General features: G+C 36.0%; 1 protein-coding gene across 1 annotated transcript in view; it reads left to right on the top strand.

Moving 5' to 3' along the window:
- Positions 1–15,792, top strand: part of TMEM245 (transmembrane protein 245) — a 53,228-nt gene that overhangs the window by 12,205 nt on the left and 25,231 nt on the right. The window contains 4 exon segments of the mRNA XM_037494215.2: positions 4,924–5,040; positions 6,238–6,456; positions 8,619–8,788; positions 15,174–15,278. Of these exon segments, the coding sequence (XP_037350112.2) occupies positions 4,924–5,040; positions 6,238–6,456; positions 8,619–8,788; positions 15,174–15,278 (611 nt within the window).

The raw sequence follows: 15,792 nt of genomic DNA, 5'->3' as shown, positions 1-15,792 counted from the left end.
GTGTTGTGCAACCGTTATTTCCATCAAGTTCTAAGACATTTCATCAGACCCAAAGGAAACCCTGTCCTTACTAGGTAGCTAACTGTAAAGTTAAGTTATTTATTTGAGATCTCTGACAAGCATTTATTGCTCTAAACTGCCTTCATAGAACGTCTTTTGCATCCCATAAATTTTTACGCGTGTTTCTAGTTTTATTTGAGTAAAGATACTGTTTGATTTTCCTTTTGACTTCTTTGACACGTTGGTTAATTAGAAGTGTGCTCTTTGATTTCCACGTGTTTGTGATTTTTTTCCAGGTTTTTGTTATTGGTGCTTTTGTTATCTTATCTTACCAATCATTGCCAAATCCAAGGTTGTGAATTTTTACCCCTATTGATTTTGTATACTGCAAGTTTGTTGTATTTGTTTATTAGCTGTAGTAGGTTTTTTGTGGACTCTTTAGGGTTTTTTATGTATATGTTCATGTCATCTGAGGATAGACATAGTTTTACTTCTTTTCTAAAATGGGTGCTTTTTATTTCTTCTTTCCTGATTGCTGTGTCTAGAACTTGTAGTACAATTTTGAATACATTGTGTTTTTTAAAAGGTTTTATTGTAGATTATTTTGAGGGACATTGGTTGCAAGTGACCTATATCCACAACAGATTGTTCAACATACATGTTTCTAGAGAATTGTAAGGTTTGGGGGTATAGTGGAACTGTAGCAGATTTAGTAATGATCCTTAGATCATCAGACTGGATTTAGTGTTAACTGGCTATGTGCAAACAGCTATGACTGGACTGGAGAGGCATCAGGTAGTTTCTGCAGTGACTTTTGTTTGTTCCCTTGCTTCTTTCTGATGATTATACATAAACTCAAAGAATAAATTAAAATTCCAGCACATTTTTAAAAGGAATTATTTTCTCAACTATTAGTTTGTGACAGCTAGAAAATTCAGAGAAACAGGGGCCTCCCTGCTGGCCTAGGGGCTAACTTTCAACGCTATCACCTGCACAGCCTAAGTTCAATCCCCAGCCAGGGAGCTAACCCATATATTGTGCAGCAGACCTCTCCTCCCTCACCTGCTGCTCCCCTCAGCAGTGTATTTCAGTAGATCTGCTTGTTCTGCGCCCCACTCTGCCTCTCGTGACTCCACTTACCCCCTGCACCTCCACCCTACACCCCAGTTCTTCTACACCAGAAAAAAATTTTTTTCAGAGAAACAAAAATAAGAAAATAAAATCACTCAAAATCTCACAACCCACAAATTATACCAAAACATTACTAATGGTTTTTATGCCTTCAAAGTTTTTAAAACAAAGAACAAAAATACTGAATCATAGTGAATATTCTCTTTTTTAACCCACACTTTTAACTTAATTATGTCACAAGCAACTTTCTGTATCAGTAAATATCCTCTGCGTTACTTTTAACATCTTTATTTTATGCTAATCAAGATTATTGGTGGCACCCTGGCATATTCACACAGCTATCTTAAGGATTTTTTTTCATTAAGTCGTTCTTTATTATTTTATTTAGTAGTCAAGTAATGTCTGACAATTTTGACACCATTTTTCATACGTATTTATTTAAAATTTTACAATACCTGAAATACAGAAACCTTAATTACTTATCTCTCTGATTGGAAAAAAGGAAATATTTTATGTCAGCTTTTTATTATCTTCCTAAGTTTTCTTTGCTCAGTTGGTTTTCCTGGTGACAGTCAGTTAGATTCTGTGGTCACGTATCAGATCAGAAGACCTAAACATCCTGTTTTTGGCAACTACTATAGGAAGTGATTGAGAAAGCTCTGCTTACCCCTCACCCTTAACTCCAGGCCAGTTTTCTCCTTTTGACTGCTTTTGTGCCTAAGTAAGTGCTTTATAACAAGTAAATGAGTAATGCAGTTCTAGACCAGAGATTTCAGGTGAGTTTTCTCTTGTGTGGACCTCTGAACACAATTCTAATACCAAGTTTTGAGCTTGGGGAAAAAGAAAGACAATGTGTGATTATTATTAGCCATAAATCATGACAGTGGTGTGTTAGCTTGCAAGCCACATAATTTGGGTCTTGTATTCCTGAATAAGGGAATCCTAGGGACACAAAAAATATTGAGAGCAGATTTGGAAATGTTGGTTTTTCCTTTTTCATTTACTTCATAACAGCCAGTTTTGGGATAAGTTATTTTTGATCTAGAATCCTTTTTGTGGACTTACAGTTTAGATTACCCTGATCATAAATCTTTTAAACATTTTTTCTAAATTTCTTAACTTTTTCCCCCTCTTGCCCTTAGAACCTTGTTTGTTTTAGGCATCGGAACTCAAATCATGTCATCCCTGTTGAGACCACCTCTTCCTGTTGTTCACTGTCAGTTCTTTCCTGTAGGTGTCACTGTGATACTGCAGGGTGCAGCAGGGCTCTCTGTCCTGAGCAGCACTGTGCATGTGTCGCTTCCTTGTGCCCAGTAGGTCTTGCTCTTGGGTCCTAGTCACCTGTGTAGACATCTGTGTGTCTTTTGAACTTTGAATCTTTTGCTGCTGTGGGAGCTTTTATGATCCATGGTTTACTGGACTCACACAATTAATCCTTTGAATTTCATCAGAATGGAAAACATGAGTTTATTTAGTTCCTACACCCAGAAAACTCTTCTTGTGCTTCATTGTTGAGTTAGTTTCAACAGTTTCTTCTGAACCCCATGGCCATACTCAGTGGTATATTCTTAGTCCCTGGGAACTCCTATTTGGTATTTCCTGAAACCCTGAGATAATCCACAAACAAAACAAAAATATCCACAAAACCCTTAATTTACAGATGAAGGCATTTTATAGGTGAAGCTAAGATTTAAACCTGGGTCCTTGACTCTCAACCTGGTGTTCTTTGCTTTCACTGGGCTCTTTGAACAAGCATCAACCACCATGGAAAAGTATTGCCTGCTGATCCTTCTGGCATTTGATTGTACTTGTGACCTCTTTCAGTCTTCCTTGTTGGTGCTATGGGCTCACCGCAGCTGTGGGACTTGCTTCTCTGCCACCTGGGTCCCTGAAATCTCACATGGTAGTACCCTGGGTTATAAGTGTCTTTGTGTTCAGTGTGTGTTCTATGAGAAAAGAACAGTAGCATTACTTGAGTTAGCTAGGTAAAGCCTAGTTAGACTCTTTAAACATGCTCTCTTGTTTAATTTATTTAGTAATCCAGTGAGAAGGGCATTATACTTATTTTTCAGATGAAGAAACTTTGACTCAGAGTCTGGTTTACTCTACATATGAGAAGCATGACTTCAAAAGCTAGGGAAGTAAGCATCAGATGTACCTTTGATATCCTAGACACCCAACCTGAGAAGTATGGGCATTTTCCTCCTAACACTGGTAATTGTTTTTAAATGACCAGAAAGCCCAGAAACCTGAGGTCTCCATCTACCTGTCATATAGCAGGTAATCATGTGAAAGACCAGGGCTCGTGATATCAGTACCCTATTCTTCCTAGAGAATCTGGGGAGTTCTCAAATCTCTTGTAGGGCCAGTTAACAGAGAAAGGACTGGAGGAGGCTCTGAGTCTTCAGGATAGTTGAAGATGGGGGCACTTCCCATCTTTACTCCAGTAGCAAAAACACACTTCAGTGAATGCAGAGGATCTACCTTGTAGACAGTATAAATCTTCCCACCAAATGGGTTACGTCTCAGGTTCATTTCAAATTCAGTTAACCCACCACCTTATGGAACTTAGACCTACTAATATTTTTGTTCCTACCATCATCTCAGAGCAATTCAAAATCTAATGTAAAGAATCTTTGACTGTTTCCCTAATCTAGAAATTTGGGGTGCCATTCTTGACACTTTATCTCTTTAATTCCTTTTATTCTTTGATCACCAAGTCTTGGTTGACTTTGCCTACTCTGTCTCTTATTGAAGCTACTTTTCCAACATCTCACCCATTAACTACTGTAGGCTTTGTTACCATCATGCTTTGTCTATAGTTTTGTAATAACTTATCTCCCTCTGCACATTCTTGGCACACTCTACTCTTTTTTTTTTTAAATCAAGTAGCAAGAGTGAGCTTTTCATATCTCAAAACTGATCATTTATTTACATGGTGGGAAGGAGGTGTGGACATGTTAAAAAAAAGGACAATGGGAGAGATCCTAGCAGTATCAGACTGTTTTACATCTTTTATCTATGTTGATATATCCTGATTGTTATACTGCACTATGGTTCTGCAATATTTTACTATTGGTGTTGTGTGAGCTAGTCTTCTTGTCTGCCAGAGCAGGTTGACACTGGTGCCAGTAAATATTTTGAGTCTAGAACTAGTGCTAATTAAGCTTTGGTACTACCTATTAGGAACTTAACATCGTAATGTATAGCTTGAAACAAGGTAATGATGTTCTTTTAGATTTTCAGGAGGTAGATTTTACCTGTGCTGAATTGTGTGCTTTGTTTATCTGTACAGTTGTTCATAATATTTATACATTTGCATATTCATCCATGGCATGTTGTCATTTTGAGCACCAAGTATGGACTGCCCTTTATAGCAATAGGCTTGGTAATACAAAGGGAAAGAATAAAAAAGTCCGCATTCAGGGCGCTCACAAACTTGGCATGACAGTGTTTTTCATCAGAGAGATGCATTAAAGTTAACTTGTGAAGTTAAATACAAGCATGACACGCCACATTCAATTATCCAGTATCTAACATACACATCAGCATGATGTTCCCAAGTGAGGGAGGTATGCAGAGTCCAGGAATCAGCATTTTTAGCAGAAACTTCCTGTTGATCCTTAACTGTTTTCCCTTGGCAAAGAACCATTGGTCTGGTGAGTTAGTAATAACCATTATTTTATTGCTGTTGAAAATGTAGGACTTTCAATTTGTTTCAATTTGCAACAGTTATTTTGTACTTTGTTCATTTGCTTTAAAGAGTTTTTAAAAAATACATGCTTTTCACAGGGGCAGAGTTACCTGGGCAAGTTATCTCCATGGCAGCTTCTACTCTGGCAAACTTGGCCATCTCTATCACTGGGTATGAATCAAGCAGTGAAGACCAGCCCTCGACTCAGCCTGCAGGTGACTGATGTTATGAAAAAATGCCTTGAAAACCATTCTGGAAAATGAAATAGACATAGAATGCTAGGTTAAAGACACTAGTACTTACTAGTCCTTCATTTTTCCCTTGGTTTCATATATTTATGCTCCCTCCCCTTTGTTTTCATGTATCACTTAGTGATGTACACCTAGCATTTATTACTTTAATAGTTACATGATTTCTAATGTATATGATATGTCTTGGTAAAACTTGGAAATAGAAATAATTTAACCCTATGGTAAAATGCAACACAGTAGTTAAATTATTAGAAGACAGTGCTGTATGTAAAATAATTCAGTATGGTTTCCTTTTATCAGAAAACCCCCCTCACCTTCAGCAATTTGTCATATCTCATGCTAAGAGAAAGATATGTTTCAAGAGCCTAGGTTCTTTTTATATGAGTAGTTGGTTCCATTTTAGGTGAAATAGCACTGAAAGGCAATATTGTGTCAGAAATTTTATATATATATATATATACACACACACACACATACATCTAATATTAAGTTATGTTAAAAGGGATAATTTTTAAAACAGAAATTCAAGTGTTTTATGGTTTGAATAATTTGTATGTGCTCTCTAAAATTCTCAGCTATTTTGTCATATGTTTTTTGCTAGTTTTTCTTTCTTTAATAATATGTGATGTATGTTATAAAAAACTTGAATGGGGGCCTCCCTGGTAGCACAGGTGGTTAAGTCTCAGCACTATAAAGCTGTTCACAGCCACTGCAGCATGAGTTTGATCTCCGGCCAGGGAGCTAACACATATGGCGCAGCAGACCTCTCCTGTCTCGCCCACTGCTCCCCTCAGCAGTGTATTTCAGTAGATCTGCCTGTTCTGCTCCCCACTCTGTCTCTGGTGAATCCACTCACCCTTTGCACCTCTGACCTACCCCCCAGCTCTGTATGCATAAATAATAAATTTTAAAAAATTAAAGTAAAAATTCTCCATACCCAGACCTCCCCCCAACAAACTTAATTTCCCCAGATTGAAACACTGTCAATATTGGAATTTTCCATACCCTTTAAGTGCATGTACAGACTACATCCAAATCTGTTTTCTTTTTTAACCCAGTGCATTAAAGACTTAAAATAGATTACCCTAGGAAATTGTTCTGCATACTTGTTTCCGCATATGGACTAATACGTAGGGTGAATTTTTTTCTTTCCCTCTTCAGAAAACACGGACAGGGGAGAACCCCCTCCAACCTCATCCTCATCTCCTTCGCCCGCATCACCTTCACCCACTCTCAGCAGACAAAGGCCTGAAATTGGAACTTTTCTTAGAAAGAAGAAAACCAGTGATGTCTACTTTGTGTTTCTGGTTTGGGCCATCATTGGAGTCCAGATCTGGTTGAACCTGTGGATCGTGCAGTTGCTGCCAGTGCCTATTGCAGGTTAATCTGGTTCATTAGATCTTGCCTTTAAGGGTCTTTGTTTGTTAGTTTGTTTTTACATTTGGCATTTAATATTCTGGGATAATTTTACTGTTTTTTGAAAAATAAAGTCATGTTTACATTGGAATAATAAGCATTATTTTAGAAATTTATTACTTTGACATCTTAATATTTCACTTGTAAACTTGAACATATATTCATTTCTGTAATTTTGTTTCATCTGAAGAGTTCACTATTCAGCCATCCATGGTTCTGTGGAGGAGAATGTTAACAACAATCTTGGGCTTTGGGGTTTACAACTGAATTTTCATTGCTGCTTTTATAGTGAAATGTGTGTTACATTGCATTTTAATTCAAAGAAAATGCAAGTTTTGAGAAATATTTATATGCCAAGCCTTGAGTTTTCTTTTTTTTGACAGAAAATTAGACTATTGCATGTATGTTTTTTTAATCAAAATGAGTCATATGGCTTTTTCTATAAATTTTTTAATTAGGTACTTTGTACCTAATTATAATGGTAATATAAGGCCCACCTCTATTCTACTGATTCTCATTAAAGCTGTCTTCTAAGGCTGACAGCAGTAAGGTAGAGTGTTCTCTGGATCAGATGCACTGTAGAAGAGTCTTTTGTTTTATACTTTCTTGATTGTTTTGGCTTTCTTTCATTGTAGTCATAGTGTGTACAAAGTTTATTAAGTCCTCAGTATATTCTCTGCTTCCTGCCATCTAGATATTGCCTACATTTGATTAGTCCTTATCTCCTTTATAAAGGTTTTTTACTGACATAATAAACACAACCTGATTTTTGAAGGCTTACTTTTCACTATGGTCTAAAAGTCTAAACTTAATTTGGTCCTTTTACCTTCTGGATCATTACTTTTCAAACTTATTTTTTTTTGTTATATTAGATACTTGATTAGTTACCATTATTTTAAAGATCTGTTATGACCAGGACACTGTAGAATGCCTGTCCATGGGGAACTTGCGGTATGGGGGGTTGAAATATGTAGGGTTTTTTTTTTGTGTGTGGCTCATCTTAAGAACTTGACACAGCCTTAGGAGAACACAGTCTGAACAGGGTGGTCTCCAAAAGGTTTCTACAGCCTATAATTGCCTGTGCTTATTCTAGAAACAACAGGAACTTTCTAAAGATTTAAAAATACTAATGAAGTTTTTGTTGAACTGGTATGTGACATTGAGCTTATGGTTCAAAATAGTAAACTGAACTATTAGATTAGAAGCCGACAGCTAAGGACACAGAAACCCCAGAGTTAGGGAAGTTATACTGTTAGGATCAACTGTCCAGAGTCCAAACTTCAGGGTAACACTCACAGATAAGTAACTCTTCCTCAGACCCCACCACCCTCTTAGTTCATTAGCAGGAAGCGTAACCCCTGCTTGAAGGGCCACAATATTGTCTAACCTCAGAGGGAGGGCATTCCTGTTATGGTCTGTGAATGAACCTCCCTGTACACAACCTCAGGAATCATTTGTACAAGCCCTGCTTGTATCCAGCTAGCCTTCCTACTGAACCCTGCTAAAAGATCCAAATGTGCAGAATAGTGTCAAGTGGAGAAATAGGAATACAGGTGAAAAAATTACCCAGTAAAGGTGTAAAGTCATGATACTTTTCCAGTGACTAAATATCAAACCTCTAAGGAAAAGAGCAAAATTTGACAATTTTATAACCCACATAAACCTAAGATATGCTCATGGTGAATATTTCAGCAGCCATAATCTGGCCTCCTCATAGCTTTCCCTTTCCCAGGTGAAAAATAGTACCCCTGTCAAGTCCTAAACTCCTTGGCTATTATTAGGACATGACAGGGGTACTATTTACCACCTGGGAAAGGGAAAGATGTGAGGGGGCCAGATTACGGCCACTGAAATACCTGCCATCAGAGTATTTTACGTTTTTAAAATGATCCCTGACTCCTTCAGGGACTCATACTTAACAGAGGTGGTGTAGTCAGGTAGTGGTTCTGTGAAAAGTTACCTGTCCCAATAGCATTTTTGGAATACCTGGAACTTTCTTCCTCTTCCCTCCTTTTTTTTTTTTTAATTTTTTTATCTTTATTTTAGGGTCACATAAACTAAGGGGCTTTTTCATGCTTTAACTATCTAATCTATAGTTTGTTTATATGTGTTCCCTTTCTCTGTAGTCTGGGCACTCAAAAAGTTTGTCATCCATTTTGGAGTTGTGAACTTCCTGGAGAAGCGCTGCTGCATGTGGCGTCAGGTAATCGACCACTTCCTGAAGGAGCGGCAGGAAGCCCTGGCCCCCTGGCCAATCATCGGCATTGGGAAATTCTTGTTAAAAGTCGATAGCAAGGTATGGTTTTTTAAGAATATGGACTGTTTTAATGGAGTTGATATTTTCATGGTCTGAAATACTCCATTTCATGGTCTATCATGTTGCTTTTGCAATTGTCAATAACACATTGAATGTTCAATTCTATAATGAATTTAAAGTTAGCTATTATGGTTTATATAACATAGGGTAGACATAATGTAAGTATTGCTTAAGCAGTTTCCCCCTTAAAAGGGAAAGAAAAGGATCGTATAGAATACCTAGTTCAAGTCCCTCATTTTGTAAGGACCGGTGGAAATCCAGAGGGGTTCAGTGACTTACCTAAATGGTAATGGCCCAGTTCAGTGAATATTTTTGAAATAATTCCCATCTGTGAGATATTGTGCTAAATCCTAGAGAAAGTCAAATGTCGAAAGTCTATTTGGTGAAGAGAGAGTAATCCATTAAATTTCAGAAGCTTAGTGGTTGAGGTCATGGGTTCTGAGTCCAAACCTGCTTTCAGATCCCGATCTGCTACTTACTAGGTGTGTGACTTTCATGCAAATTAAATGTTGGCTGTTACAGTTTGTGTCGGAAAAGTAGAGGCCACAGTGAGAGTGCTGAAAAAGAAATGACTTGCCTTTGGTGAGACAGTGGGAGAGGAGGTGTTTTGAAGAAAAGTAGTGCCAGACATGGTTTGAAGCACAAGTAGGAGTTCATTAGGTAGACAAGAACAGGACGGCAGAGCAATGTAAAGACAAAGACTTCACAGCATGAATGCATAGAGAACGCCAGGAAAATGCTCATGGCAAAACATAGGAAATGGTGATTAGTGGGAGGTGAGACTGGAGTGACAGGGGAAATTGAATCAAGAAGGTCTTTATGTGTCATCTGTGCAAGCAACTTCACCACAGAAACTAGTAACTATATCCTTTAATGTGTCTATCCATGACTCCAAGTTGAGAAATACTATTACGGAAACCAGTGTACATATGGATGATTATAGTTACTGGTGTTCTTGTGAGGAGGAAGGAGGTAGATCTTTCAAACTCATAACAAAGTTCTGAGTCAAAGGCGATAAAGTGGATAAGCTTTCTTATATTTTACATGATTATCTTTAAAAAGTTGGCCAGTTTTGGGCTTCCCTGGTGGCGCAAGAGGCTAAGTCTCAGCACTGTGAAGCTATCTGCAGCCACTGCAGCGCGAGTTCATAACTCATATGGTGCAGCAGACCTCTCTTGTCTCACCCACTGCTCCCCTTAGCAGTGTGTTTCAATCTGCTTGTTCTGCTCCCAACTCTCTCTGGTGAATCCTCTCTTGGAAGTGTGTGTTTAATCATGTATTGGGTATACTGCAGGGAAAACTCTGTGAACAGCATTTACAGTCACACTGATGAAATTCTGCCTTTTAGCCTTTAGGTTAAAGATCTTTTTTGGTACATGAAGTATGAATCTTAACTATCACCTGATCTTTGGAACTTGGTGTGACTACTTAAGCCTACAGGCCTTCAGGTTATTTAATATATTTTTAATTGCTGAATTGCCAACAAACTTGTGGTTATCATCATTTCAGTCTTTTTTTACCTTAAAGTAATATTACATTCACTAAATTTAAAACTTTATTAATACATTATAATTTTGTTTTCTGTTTTTTTCTTTGGGATAATTTCCTCCTCATCTTTCAGTGACTTTCTTTTCTTTTCATACTATTATTGCATTCCCTAATGATGCTCCACTGTTCTTATCTTCTCTTTCTCTCCTTACCCCCTACCCTCAAGCTCTGGCACTGGCTAAATAAGAAGGTAAATGAACACATGGATGTTGACTTTTACTGTTGAGATTCTGTAACCTCGCTTCCTTATCTCCTTTCTCACTTTGTATTTCTATCCATATGTCAAATTAAGTTTTTGTAAAGTTCTAATTATAAGCTATGGAAGGTCATGAAGCGTTAATACTGTCACAGTAAAATTTGCTGAAAACTCAAAAACTTTTTAGAATATGAATGGTATCTCCTTTTCCAGGTATTTGTTACAAGTTCTATCTTGCAGTCCTTTTGTCCACTGTGGTTTCCATTCCCCTTCAGCTCTATTATGTGACCCAGCCTGACTCTTCAGTCTCCTTTGAGGTGGGAGAACATATTAGGCAATAGTTACTGAAAAAGGAAGAGAACTCTTGTTATTTTCTCTATAAATGACACAAGAATTTTTTAAAGGAATAAATCTGTGAAATATTTGTCTGCTTCCCTTGGCTAGTAATTATATGTAGTGTTTTTCTTTTTTAAATAAGTAGCATTCTAAAAGTTTATTTTTTAACTTAAAAAATATTGTAATCATGGCTGTGACATCTAATTTCATGTTATTTCCCAAGGTTTGAAGTTGTACTTATGGTAAATGCTACACGTGATTTTAATACAATAGGAATTACAATAGGTATATTTTTGATTTCAGTAAAGGCTAATGTAGATATATTAGGAGTACCATATCTCTGACAGAGAGTCCATATATAGAATTAAGTTCTAGACTTAATTTCATTAAATCTGTGGGGCAGATAGCAAGAGATGACATCTTTTATGTAACTTTTGTTTAAACACAAGACTCAAAGTCTTCAGTGAGAATACTGTAGTTAGGGTTTAAGAAAGATGTATCACCTCTTAGAAATAGATCTTAATAAGACTGTTAAGTGTAGAGATTAGGATTTCATTCTTCATGTTGAAATAGAGGAAACGGAAGACATTTAACAATGCCTAAAGTTTTAAACTTTGAAGATAAACTGTGTAAAATACATGAACACATATAACACCATCACCTACACATGACTGTATATACCTTCATTCCTTCAAAACTAATATGAGGAAATGAGTTCAGTCCTTTGCAAATGATAGTGTTGTGAAAATAAGCCACATTTTCTTTCTTTGATCACAGTAGGTGGTTTTATATATTCCCCCAATTTGTGTGTATTGCAGTGAAACTGTCCTTAAAAAATGAGAGGATAGCTAAAGTGATTAGTTTCAATTTGATTTGAAGTTCAGTGACTAAATTACTCCGATGTCCTGACCTAGAAGCCTAACTCACAAATGGCTAGCTGTGAGGTAGTTTTAAAAGATTCCTAAGAGATATAATTTTTCCTTTTGATGATTCCTTGTAGCACAGATAATTTCAATGTAGCATTGGAGTAGCTGCTTGATGTTCTGAGAGTGTGCTCCAGGAAAGCACATAAATAAGTGGATGATTGTTTTATTACAAGGTCAAAATATTGCAGCATTTGGTATTTGGTTTCCAAGGTCAAGTGAGGTGAATTAGGAAACCAATTCAAAAGAAGAAATGATTGTGAAAGAGAAAAATTTATGGATAATTGAAATGTAACATATTGCTCAAGGCTTAATTGTTTTGTTTCTTGATGTTACTTGCATCAAGATTCAACTAGAATTTGGCTAAAAAAGCAAAACAAAATGAAAACCTACAGGCCCAGAATAATAAATTAGAAAGGAAAATTCAGTATTAGAGTGACACTTTCTTAATAGTTGGATAAGTAAGACTCATCTGCTTAGAAGTTTTAGTATCTTGGGCCTCTCTGGTAGCTGAGGATTTAAGTCTCAGCACGATCAATGTGCCGCAGCCTGAGTTTGATCCCCGGCCAGGGAGCTAACCCACATGGTACGGCAGACCTCTCTTGTCTCATCTGCTGCTCCCCTCAGTAGTGTATTTCAGTAAATCTGCCTGTTCTGCTGACCACTCTGTCTCTGGTGAACCTTCTCACTCCCTGCACTTCTGGCCTATACCCCAGTTCTACGCCAAAATAAAAAAAGTTTTAGGATCTTTAGATGTAAATATAAATTTATCGACATATGTACATTTTAAGAATGCATACATACCCTTTCCATTTGAAACATCTAAATGTCACTTTAAAATTACTCCCCTCTCCCTATAAAAAATAGAGTTTAAAAAATTAAAATAAAAACAACTCTCAGGGCATAGAAAATGGGAAATATTGGAGACTTGGTTTGGTTTCCAGGAGCAGGGCAGAGGTGACAGGTGGTATAATTTCCTTTGCCCAAAAAGTAAGATCAGGAGCATCTCCAGGATTTCTTGGGAATTCTCTCTTTTGTTTCCTGCCCATTCCTCTATTGCTTCTTCTCTTAAGTTTCTCTTTCTGTATCTGTCTCTGTTCCTTGTGAGTCTTGTTCTGTTCAATCTTTCGGGGACTCTTCTCCAAATTTTCTATTTATTTTCTGCTCTCTATTAGCCCTTTTATCTGTGCACCAGTTCCCCCTCCCCATGTTTTTAAGTGTTTCCTGTCTCTTTCCCACTCTTTTCTCTCTTTTGCTATCTCCCTTTTTATCCTATTTTCACCTGACCTTAGCTGGCTGTAATGGGAATAGAAAACCCATTAATATTTTAGCTCATATATTGAGCATCTTTACTTATATTTTAAATTTTGAGGGAAACATCTAAGTCTCATGCTTATCTTGAATATACATTTTTATTCATATGTGATTCTGTATAGATTTTTTCCAACCTATAGGCATATGGTTTGTGATAGGAAAATTCTACCCTGGTTTAAAAATACAAATTTTTGTAATGTTGGTGTATAATGTGTTTGTCAGTAGTTCATGTTTTATATGTTTAAAATACCAAGGCATAAATTTAGACAGTTACACTTTCTAAATAAAATATTATTTACATTTAAAAATATATTTAAAGGTGTGACTTCTAAAAATATTAAGGCTGCCAGGTTATTTTCAGAAATCATAATTTGGAAACACAAATCTTATCTTAAAGCTGAAATTACTTAATGCTTGCCCATTGAAGTATATATTTACTGAGCACTTCCCATGTGCTTGCACTGTGAGGTTTTGGAGATTCTAAGAGGATAAATAGAACACTAGTCCTTTTCTCAGGAAACTATCTCAAGAACTACGGAAAGTTGGTTTCTAATTGTGAAACTTTTCTGTTTCATTGATTACAGAACTTCTATTTAAATTATGAGATCTGACCTTCCATATCTTAGAAACCTATTATTTCAAATATCTCTGCATTATTGTCAATGCTTTGGTAGCATGCACTGAAAATTAACTCCTCTGTGTGAAGCTGTAATTGTCAAGATGGAAGATGAACTTTTTATTTTTGAGTTCCTATAGCATTGATCTCTTTTTTTTTTCTTTATTTTTTTTTAATAATAAATTTTATTTTTATATTCCCCATACAATTTCAACTCCTCCATTCTGACCCCAATCCCTCCCCTCCCTCCCCCCACCCCACAAAAAGTGTCTCTGGTTCTATCTCTTAATGAGAGTATCCTTCATGAAAGATAAAGGAAATGTAAGCTTCTAAGCATTGAGTGGGAAATGTTACTTAAGGAGTCATGTCCTTTTTTTAACTATCATTCCTTACTCTTGGAAAGTTTATTTTAAATCTCTGTTTGGAGAGCACATTTTAATTTATTCAGCAATATTGTAGGTTCTTTGGAGTAGAGGGGTGCAATGTGGTGTTTCAGCAGTCATCAGTCTCATCAATTGTATTTTTGAAATGTTAAATGGTAGCTTTGCATGGCAGAAATTTTGGAAATCTATCAGAATTATTATATATTATGAAAACAAAAAAATTGTATTCAAAACAATGTCAAATAGTATTTAAGGAGAGCATAATTTTCATTATTAAAAATAACCACTACATTAATGGTCATTCTTGATTTAGTTGCTATAATTTATAAAGCTTACATTTTTAAAAAGAATAGGAATTATAAGTGGAATATTGGAATTTTAAAAAGTATAATGAAACATTTTAAATAAGAGACAATATGAAAAACTATAAAGAAAACCTATGAGCTTGATAAACATTACCTATGTAATGAAATGTGTTTTAAACTCTTCTCTGCTGTGCACCACTTCTGAACCTTTTGCCTTCAGTGAAACATATTTTGAAACTTACTTGTTAATGTCCTTATTATATTTTTACTGTTAATATTTTTGTAACCCTAATGACATCAAAGGAAAAAATTTTTTGAATGTGTTCTTATTTTAACTGTATAATTCAAAATATGTGGTCTGTAAGAGACATTGTCTACAGTCATCTATGTTTGCTGACTGATAGTAAAACTATATGATATTTGACATGAGCTAATGGATGATCATTTTTTCAGAATATTTACCAGATTGTAAATTATCATCTGAAATGTAAACATACCATGGGAATCCAAACATAGATGTTGTTTGAATCTGCCTTTTCTTAGATATCACAATAATAAACTGTATAACAGTGATTAATATACTTAATTTTCTTAAGTAGCTGACAGCTTTCACCGTTTTAATCTTTAACCTATAGTTTGCTTTGCAATGCTGAATATCCTATTTTGTCTTCTTGATATTTGAATACATATGTGTTTTTACCAAGTTGTACTTGAAAGATAAATAATTTTTTTTTTCTGTGCAGATGATCATCTGGTTGGAGAAGATGTTAGACAAAATAATTAGCATTTTCATCATATTTTTGTTAGTGATAGGAACCCTTCTTTTAGCCCTACTCCTAACTGCAAAGGTAGAGTACAATTACTATTACCATTAAAAATATGTAATTGTTAGAATTGTGGTGTGGATAAGAAACTAGTAGAAGCAAACGTGAAAAATGTCACTTGCTATAAATATGTTTCACAATTAAAGTGTCTGTGATTTTTGTATTATTAATTTGCAGTGAATTTAGCTTATTTTTTTATGTGCATCTTTATTATCAAGATGCTTAGGGGTAAATGTGGATGGAAAAATAGAGGTACAGAGCAACAAGTAACTTATCTCAATAGAACTGTGATCTGGTCTCATGACACCTAATCCAGTTAGTACCCTCTTTACTAGGTCATAAGTTGATTAGCTCTTTCCCTCCATGTCTCATTGCTCTTTCTGCTGATAGGCTACTGTGGAATCTTTACTTTCCAGGTGCGTATTCCAGTTTCCATTTCTTCTCTCCCCTCCTAGTCTGGGCTGCTGTAACAGAGTCCTAAGTGACTTAAATAGCAGACATTTCTCCACCTCAGTTCTGGAGACTTGAAGTCCAAGAA

The sequence above is a fragment of the Talpa occidentalis genome, unplaced genomic scaffold (assembly GCF_014898055.3).
Source record: "Talpa occidentalis isolate TD23 unplaced genomic scaffold, MPIMG_talOcc4v2.1 talOcc4.7, whole genome shotgun sequence".
NCBI classification, from domain to species: Eukaryota; Metazoa; Chordata; class Mammalia; order Eulipotyphla; family Talpidae; genus Talpa; species Talpa occidentalis.
This window is presented reverse-complemented; position numbering and strand designations above follow the sequence as displayed.